General features: G+C 44.3%; 1 protein-coding gene across 2 annotated transcripts in view; it reads right to left on the bottom strand.

The window, feature by feature from the left end:
• The window catches only part of LOC121697192 (plexin-B2-like), a 179,141-nt gene that overhangs the window by 53,600 nt on the left and 115,541 nt on the right, over window positions 1-10,000 (bottom strand). Inside the window, exons 3-6 of one of the 2 annotated variants that reach the window (XM_042078593.1) lie at window positions 8,557-8,957; window positions 7,095-7,823; window positions 1,669-1,866; window positions 729-854 (exon numbers count right to left, since the gene is read on the bottom strand). In XM_042078593.1, the coding sequence (XP_041934527.1) occupies window positions 729-854; window positions 1,669-1,866; window positions 7,095-7,823; window positions 8,557-8,952 (1,449 nt within the window). In that variant the 5' untranslated portion in view covers window positions 8,953-8,957. The remainder of the gene's footprint in view (window positions 1-728; window positions 855-1,668; window positions 1,867-7,094; window positions 7,824-8,556; window positions 8,958-10,000) is intronic. The other variant, XM_042078594.1, reaches the window with a different exon arrangement.

Below are 10,000 nucleotides of genomic sequence, written 5' to 3'. Positions count from 1 at the left end.
AAAAGCTTTCAGTCATTTTCCCTAACGTTAATGAAAACCTGTTTGTCATCTCAGAGGATAAAACTTGGAAGAAAAGCACTTCACATCTGTCTGCACCTGACTAAACCCTGAAGGCCTTTGGTCATTTCAGAGACAGATTTTGGAGTCCAGACAGCTGTGATTATCAGTGAAGAGGAGAAGAATGCGCAATGCATATTCAATTAGCTACTAAAGAGGAGAGGAACATTAAAAGTAGTTGTAGTTGAAGTAGTAGTTTGTTCCGCCAAGCTTCACTCACATCCATGTGGGATCGCTTCCATTGGGAGTGATTTCGGCACCAGATTTTATGGTAGAGCCAATCAGGACGCAGGGCGGGAGTTTCATAGATGTGACGTAGCGGAGAAGCGACTGTGAGACTGTTTTGATTCAGACAACAATGGCGGCTCGCATCGAGGAAGCAAGCGTCAACATTGATGCTGCTATTTCATCAGTGTTAACCAATCTACCCAATATTTTTTTGTTAAAAGGACATCAGAGAACGGCTGAAGTAGCACGTCAATAAAGATAATGGACAAGTGGCTTATCCAATCATATGCAAGGATTTTTGATAAGGCCCAGTATTCTGAAACACCTCTCCAATGGAGCGATCCCAGATGGATGAGTGGAGCTAGGCGGAACGAAATTCATCTGGCGAGAGTCAGGTTATCCCTGTAAGGCCACAGTGCCAAAAGTACATGGGTCCGCCTTACCGTCTTCTCAGAGGTGATGTAGAGGTGGTCCCGCTTGAGGTCGAAGAGCAGGTTCTTGTTGATGTTCTCACCCGTGTTGTCCCCTGGTACTCTGCCGTAGAAGTAGGGGCTACTGGTCAGGTGCACCTGCAAAGGTCAAAGTTCAGAGGTTAAAGTTGAAGACACTGTACGGTGTATATTTTTTTCTGAAGTGTTTATACCTTAATACTTTACTGAATGCCCACTTTCAGTATTCATATCACAGGTGTTGCTTCCAAGCTCTGGAAATTTCAAGACCTCCACAAATATTTAGTGACATTTGCTGATTATCCTTGTCATTAGGCCAGGAAGGAACATGAATATTAGCTGGATCAATTTATGGGTAGAGCAAAAAGCAATGCCCCTTATTTCCTGAACCTGAACTTTCTTAACTCCATTTCAGTGGCTATTATTTTCCCCACGGTAAATCATGAGAAGGTCAAAATCATAACACCGTCGAAATTTAGAAACTCCAAAATGCCACCTCTTTTTTTTTCTTTCAGTCCCTCAACCAACCCCTGTCCCCACCCCCCTCCAACCCCTGTCCCCACCCCCCTCCAACCCCGTCCCCACCCCCACTCCAACCCAACCTAACCACCCCTCCACTCTCCCTCCTTTCATCCTCCACTCCCCCTTCTTTCATCTAGCACTCTCCCTCCTCTCCTCCTGCACACTTGCTCCTCTCCTCCCTTCCTCTCTCCCTCTTCTCCTCCCCTCCACTCTCATTCCTCTCCTCTACCTCTGGTCCTCCCCCATCCTCTCTCCCTCCACACCTCTCACTCTCTCTCCCTCCTCTCACTCTCTCTCCCTCCTCTCACTCTCTCTCCTCTCCTCCACCTCTCACACTCTCTTGCCCTCCTCTCCTCCACCCGTCTCACTCTTTCATCCTCCTCTCCTCCACCTCTCTGCCTCCTCCTCTCACCTTGAGTACTTCACCACCTTTGGTGCCCAGGAACGCCACCGTGTGGTCGGTTTCCACGGCGACGGCCACGGCGGTGAGAAGGCCGGGGCGGGTGTGGGCTTCGGTGGCGGACAGGGCGAACTCTGGCTTGCCGGCCAGCGGGGAAGGGAGGAACTCATCGCCGCAGCTGTAGTTGTTCACCAGATCCTTCTGCCCATACTGGAGGAGGAAGAACAAAAGAAGAGTTACAGACTTTTCTCAAAAAAGTGAACATCGTTTTAACATACAGTACAGTGACCTCCACGTTTATTGGTGACCCCTGGTAAAGATGAGTCAAAAGAGGTATATAAAAAATAATTGTGTCAGTTGAGTTGTTTGTTAGAAATATTTATTTTGTTATTTCTTAGAATACATTTGCTTCCCTTCAAGGTTGGATTTGGAAGACAAAATGTCAAAAGATGGGAAAAAAATCTCTTTTTACTCATCTCTGCCAGGAGTGCCATTAAATGTGGAGGGAGCTGTATCATCTGGCCTATTATTCAAATCGATTCAAAATGCCACCACCAAACTAACCCCCATGGGAAATTAGTTGATCTTGGTGACAACACAAATTGTTAACACGTTCAAGAACCCAGAAAAACAGGCTACAAAACAATGCCAAACGGATGCATGGGAAGTCCTTTCTCCTGCCAGAAAACACATCAAAACAAGCTCTGACATCAGCTCTCAGCATGTTCCCAGCTCAGCAGCACTCAAACATTTCCTTTTTCTCAACAGTGCCAATACTAACATCCAATGATACTACAGAGATCTGATCACTAAACATGTTTTGATATTTCAATATCAAATCACAATGTCATGAGCCTTTCATTTTAATGGAAAGATATATAAAAAGCTTCTCTCAAAGACTCCTTAGCATACTTAGCTTGTTTTGGGTTCATCCTCTCTAATGTATTGTAATGTGTAAATGTAAATATAAATCAGGTTTCTAGGCCAAGTATACTTGCGTATACAAGGAATTTGGTCTCTGCATTTTCCCCATCCGTGAATTAGTAATCACAAAGAGCGAATCGGCAAACCCCCGAAAAAAGTGGCCCACTTGGTAAATACATGCACTACCCACAGGTCATTTAGAGCAAATATATTTCTCGCTTATGAAAATTTACTTACTGTTTCAGGCTGCCTAATAATACGAGTCATTGTTTTTATTCCAGCATTTTCCATTTACTCCCAAAGCCATTGTTCAACCAAAAACAGCAAGAGTTTATAAGCAAAGGTCCATGAAATATGAAATAAAATACCCTTGAGCTTTTTTATGCAAAAGACTATGAGTGTGTGTGAGTGTGTGTGTGTGTGGGTATTTGAGAGAGACAGAGGGAGGGAGAGGGGGGACTATTTTGGCGAGTTAAGCACTGCTGTCTATTTATCAATATCTAAGGTTGTACCTAAAGTCAGTGTCACAAATGATATTACACCTCCCTTAATTCTCCCTTCTCCTTCTAGAATGTTCTCTGCTCTTCATCGACTTTACAGGTGCAGCTTATTGTTTTGGATGTGATGCATATTGATCAGTGTTTTTGGTGGAGGCACTCATTTGTATTCACATGTTCACATTAAAACCTGCCGATGCATGGCATGTTTGTTAAAGCTCTTTTTTGGTAACCAGCAGGTGTGTGTGTGTGTTGTGTGTGTGTGTGTGTGTGTGTGTGTGTGTGTGTGTGTGTGTTTCTTTCTTTCTTTCTTCCCGGTGCAAGGAGGGCTTGAGAACTCATTCTATTTATCATCCTCGACGTGGAAATATTAACAAATTCCGCCCGACGTAACAACATAGTAATGTCTAATATAAATCATTGGAGATTCCCCAGATTGCACAGATCCCACTTTTCAAAGCGTACCAGGCTCTTTTCCCATTGAGGCTAGACACAGTGATGTTATCTCTGCCTGGTCTGTTGACTTTTGCTTTGCTCTCCACATATTTGGATGTAATAGGCGCATAACTTCTCATAGGGATCAGACAAAAGCATGACTGGGAAAAACATGCTCATGGTTTCTATTTTCGTTTCTGCTTTAAAGAAGTAATTGCTGAGAAATGCGCTCTTTACTGCACTATGAAACAGTCCTTGCAGACACAAAACATCTGCAAAACAACTGGGCTTAGGCGCTTGTGGTTAGCGTTCTCATTTGTGAATGCGTCATTGTGATGATTCAGGTTGCTGTCCTGTGCATGTGAAGACCAGACTACATAAACAGATGTACGTGCATATGGTACCTGCTTAATCAACAGACTCTCCATAGACTCCCAGGTTTGACACACTAAGCCTGATTGAGAGGGGTAAATCAGGGGGGGTAAACCCTCCAATAATCAAAACCGGCAACCCCCCAATAATGATGTCATCATGAGGAATGAAACTGTTATAGAGCACTTTATGGTAAATATTCTACATCCTATTTGTAACGGTTATTGGCCCAGGTCAGTATCGACTCTGATTAAGCTCAAGCGACTCCTTCCAATACATATTTCTTTCTACTACTGTTGTGGCGCTTTAATTGCTCTTGGCATTTCTGAAATAGAACTCTTGGCCGATTGTAAATTAAGGAGTCAACGGCACCATTTGACATAATATTGCTGCCAATGCAACCCCTTTTGGTGAAACCTACGGCTGGGTGACAAGTATTCAAATCAATATCACAATTACTTCAAACTTTTTCCTTGATTATGATTAATAATATTTTTTTAGTAGTATAATAGTGTATTATTTATATACACTTTTTTACACTGCCCTCATAGCCATCTATCAAGGCACTGTAAATAAAATGAGATGGACACTGCATTCAGTTCAGAAGGATGCAACTGGAGTAGATGTCATTTCAGATAAATAACACTACCAAGTATATGGCTGATACATTTTGGCCTTGACCATTAAAAGAAAGCAAATTCATGGTAGTAGTCCCTTCTCAGTAGTCCCAGTGATAAGCTAGTTTGATGAAGATCCTTCAAACTGCTTTGGAGATATGCAAACACTGCATTTCCATTTTTACGCATGACCCCATGCAACCCTGACCTTTGACCCCACAACCTTGAGTAACTAATCAGTTCATCAGGACCTTAAAGTAAGTTTGAATGAAGATCCTTCAAACACCTCTGGAGGTATCTGATATCATCATGTGCTAACACATTATTTGGACCAATATTGATGTCATGGTGTTTCATTGAGATATCGGTAATTTTATTCTGTTACGGACTGGAATTGTAGGCACATGAAATTCTCAATCAACATTATGGGCCCTATAACCGGCCCATTGTGGTGCAAGCGTGATGCAAGTCTTGTTCCTATCTTACACCATAATTTTACTGCAAAGGGGTCAAGTAAGTTCACAAGTTGCCAAAAAAACAATGCGCTCCCACAGGCATGTCAGTGAAAAAATAGGTATGTTCAGGCCCATCAACAAAAAATTTAAGGTCACTCAAAATGATAACTGACCAAGAAAAACCTGGTCTAAAGTGAATGGCTCATGTAATACAGCTATCATTAAGGGCACACTGTCACGAAATGTAACAATTGGCGAGACTGCAATGAGTCCCAGGGAACACGACTGGTCTGTGTGGATGTGCTTAGGATTTTTATTCAATCATTCAAATATAAGTGTTGCTTTTTTAGATTATGTTTTTAATTGTAACACCTTGTCAGTCAATAGTGAAAGTAAATAATAAGTGTAAACTTTTTGTCTTGTTGTTGCCTACAAGTTCAGGTACAGTTGAGTGCAGATGCATGTAGGCTATACTCTGCTAGTCACACACACATTTTAGTACTGTAAAGCAAGCACATATTCATATCGAACTGTTTAGGTACAGAACGTTAGGTACAGTTGTGTACCGAATGCAGTTTTTAACAGTAATCAACAATAGGCTTATTTGCTTGCGTGCCAAGTTTCAGTTTACCAGTTTAGTCAATTGACGGCAAAAAACATTTGCCACCTTTTCAAAATACTATTCCCATTGCACATCAATAATATTGCCAGTGAATTTTAGGTTAGGAATACCTACAGGGTTACTTTACCGAAAATGAACTGTAACATGACTTCAAAACCGAGGTACACACCGTGATTTTTGTGTACCGTTACACCCCAATCTAGTAGGCTAAATGTGCAGGACTAATTTTAACCATCAATCTAAAGCCTGACGTCATTAACAGTGGACAGTGGTTTAAACGACGGAACTTGCCATGTTCGACCAAACAACGGCACTTTATAGACACAAGTGTTACAAGGTGGTTGTTTAAGCAAAAGTTGCATTGTACCACGGTGGTTTAGCAATGCCGAAGCTAACTGATGAAGAAAGGGACCCATGGAGTGCTGTTAAAAAATCATATCGCTAATTGCAATCCCGATATCTCAGAAAAATCTCAATTAGATATTTTCCCCAAATCCAACCCTAGTGTAGGCTAGCTCCAGATGATAAAATGACCTTGACTAATACGACAACCAATTTCTCAATTTTAGTTAGCAAGTGAATAATAACCATTGTTTTGTTGCATACTGGGCCAGAAATTACCATCACCTCGACCATTGCAATATTACTTGACCCCCAACCTCTTCATTCATTCAAAAATTAACTCAGCAGTTCCAGAAAACCTATTATTTGATAGCCAAACCATCAAAATTGACCCATTAGGTGCAGATATATGCTATTCTTATTTTTCGTTCGACTCTTTTGGTGGCCATTTTGGAAATTTGCCACCGTCTAAATTTAATGTTATCGTCCAAAAACGTTGCCTAGATGTCCTAAGGACCCCAAAAATGCAAAAAACTCAATAACTTATTTATTTTAAGTGGTTCAGCTGGATTTCTGCTCCTGACTTCTACACATGCAGGTGATGCATAGCAAGGTGCATCCTGGGGGGCATTGTGGTGCAAGTGACTGCAGCATCTGTACCAAAATTGGACCAAGTGCCTACAGGGAACCGGGTTTGAGCACGACCTGTGTCATTTCCACATACCACCCCGTCTCTCTTCCACTCACTTCCTGTCAGTCTCTTCACTGTTCTACCACAATAAAGGCCAAAAAAGCCCAACAATATACTTAAGTATAAGTATATATACTCTTTTGATCCCATTTATCCCAATCCGTGAATTAGTGAAATACACACAGCACACAGTGAACACACTGTGAGGTGAAGTACACACTAACCCGGAGCAGTGAGCTGCCTGCTACAGCAGCGCTCGGGGAGCAGTGAGGGGGTTAGGTGCCTTACTCAAGGGCACTTCAGCCGTGGATGTGGGCATGGCAGAGCAGTACACCACTTCCCCCAGCCACATTTTTCCTACTGGGTCAGGGATTGAACCGGCAACCCTTCGGTTACAAGCCCGAAGCCCTAACCAGTAGGCCACGGCTGCCCTGTTTTTTTGAAGAAAAAGACAGAACAACGCTTCTGTTTGGTGAGACCTACATCAGTGTTTTTGCAGGGGTTGTCGTCCTTGGTGAAGGGCGAGTAGACGGCGACCTTGCCGTCAATGACGCCCTTGTTGTTGTAGCACGCACTGATGACCCTCTTGAGCGCCTGGTTGATGCTGGCCAGAGGGTACATGCAGAGCGCGGAGCTGCCCGCTGCGTCCTCGTCCGAGCTGAAGACAGCGTACACCACCAGGTCGTCGGGCTCCACCGTTCCGTGTTCGCCGGCTGCGGTCAGATCGCGGGCCAGTTCGGCGCCGGCTGGTGCCACATGAGCCGCCTGGATCTTGTTGTATTTATTGGAGCTGCTGCAGTTGAGCTGCAGCTCCGTGTAGGAGTAGTAGTGGGCGTCGTTCTCGCACAGGCGTGCCACGAACGTGAAGTTGGCCTTGTCACCCATGCCGGTGGTGCGCGAGAATAGGAAGTAGATGAAGCCGTTGTCCTTGAAGGCGTGGCGGAAGTCGTGCATGTAGCGCTGCACGAAGGGGCCCGTCTGCACCATGGAGGCCTCCACGATGTTGAACACCACCCAATCACCGAACTCCTCCAGTACGCGCGTGCTGATCAGCTTGGAGCCGTCGGCCGCGCCGAAACCCTTGGCGACTAGGAAGGCACTCAGGTTGTGGTGGTTGCTAATGGTGGACGACAACACCCCAACGACATTCACACTCTCCTCCGTACTGGCCACGTAGGTCCTCTCCCCTTTACTGTCACTGTAGTAGAGCACCTGAGACACAACAAGACCGGAGAGAGAGAGAGAGAGAGGGAGAGAGAGAGAGAGATCAAACAGAATGTATACATTCTGAGCACCTGTTACAGAGGGCGGAAAACCCTCTGAAACGTTAGTTAATGTCACAAACGTATATAAAATGCTTAATCACCAACAGTTATACATTTTCTGCGCAACACATCAGTTAAGGTCTTTTTATTGGAACAAAAGCTGTGTCTTAAACGGAAGACAGCTGCTGGCGGTCTCACAGCCTTCCACTGTCTAATGAGTCCGGTGCTGTAGCAGGCATCAAGGAACCAGCTATGAACTTAAAAGGAAGGATTGTTCCATTTTGGACATGTTAAAGGTACTCTAAGCGATGCCACAGTTTTTTTTAGGCTAAAACATATTTTGTCACTTACAGCAAATCACCTCACCATCCGCTAGCTACCTGTGTCCTGAATACACTGTAAAAAAAACTCAATCTGGACAGCCCAGGCTCCAAAAACGGCAACAAAAACAACCTGGGCGAACCTAGCCCATAAAAACATAAACTGTTCCAGCAAATCACAGACGAGATTCTTGTTTAGGAGAGTTTCAATTGCACGGGAGGGAGGGAAGCTAGCTCTCTGGGGGGGCACATATTTCACCATCAATACAATAGCTATAAGCTATTGCTAAACTCTGCAACACTGTTTCAGGCCTTTGCACTGCAACTTTGTTAAATCATATCAAATCCCATCCTGGGCACCTGTTGCACGTTGGTGAGATTGACCAGGGAGCAGATCCCGCGGAACAAGCTCCCGCACACCACCAGGCTGCCGTTAGCCGAGTGCACCAGCAGCAGCTTGTTGTGGTTGTTCGTGTCCTTGGGGTCTTGGCAGGTGGACGTGATCGGCGGCGTGCAGATGGGGTTGTCCTTCTGCGGGCCAGTCTCTAGCTGGTGCTCCACAGACAGGCTGGCGTCCAGCTGGTAGAGGGAGTTGACCGCGCCCACGTAGACGCGGCCGGTGGCAGTGTCCTGGACCACGTTGTTGATGAGGGTCTTGGAGGTGAAGGAGCGGGCGGTGTCGCTGGTGCTGCTGCTGCTGAGAGAGGGATGGGTGGAGAGACACAACAGCAGCCCTGCTAGGGCCCACAGCGCCATCTCTGCTGGAGGGAGGAACAGATGGAGAGACAGAGAGAGAGAGAGAGAGAGAGAGGGAGAGAGAGAGAGAGAGGAAAGAGAGAGAGTGGGGGGGAGATGGAGAAAGAGAGGGAGAGAGAGGAGAGAGAAAGACAGAGTGAGGGAGAGAGAGATGGACAAAGAGATGGAGGGAGAGGGAGAGAGAGGGTGTGCAAGAGAGAGAGAGTTGGGAAAAAAAGAGAGACAATGTTAACATTCTTCATTATTATACAGGAAAATAGAAAGAAAAGCACAATTATCAAGAAAAAAAACACAAAAAAACTAATCGTATTCAAGTCTCTAATAAATGATGAGGTGAAAAAACACAACTATTCATACTCAAGAAATAGGTGAAATTCTATGAGCATTATCACAAATGTAACACAAAGACACAATAACTGGAGGCCTCAAGGTTTTGACAGCTTTATGGAAACAACAAAAAATTAATTAACATCCAGCATATATCAAACTTGAAAACGAGAGAAGAGTGTTTTATGAAGTTTCTACAGCTTTGTTCCTTTTGTAGATACATGTGTGTATGTGTGTGTGTGTGTGTGTGTGTGTGTGTGTGTGTGTGTTTTGTAAAACAAACTGCTTTCTCTAAAAACTACAGTATGTCAAACCCACAGACTAATTAGAGAAGTCAAAAGTCTCCAGAGACATGGAGTGTGTGTAAGAGAGTGGAAAACATAAGCCAGTCAAAGTGAGAGAGAGAGAGAGAGAAAGGGAAAGAGAGACAGAGAGAGAGAGAGAAAAAAGAGAGTAAAATGGGTTTATTGGGCAATAAAAGAAAAGTGAGGATTGAGAAGAACTTGGACGGAAAAAGACAGGACTGGAGAGAGAGAGGGAGGGAGAGAGAGAGGGAAAGGGGGAGAGAGAAAGAGAGAGAGGGAGAGATAGACTGTTACCTATTCCAGTTAAGAGGTCTATTAAACCAACATACTCGGAAGAACTAAAGCCTGTACACACAGGTAGACTCCAACTTTCTTTAAAGGGCTATAGCAGCCTACAGAATGCATAAATAAACTGC

This window comes from Alosa sapidissima, chromosome 22 (assembly GCF_018492685.1).
Source record: "Alosa sapidissima isolate fAloSap1 chromosome 22, fAloSap1.pri, whole genome shotgun sequence".
Classification (NCBI taxonomy): Eukaryota; Metazoa; Chordata; class Actinopteri; order Clupeiformes; family Clupeidae; genus Alosa; species Alosa sapidissima.
This window is presented reverse-complemented; position numbering and strand designations above follow the sequence as displayed.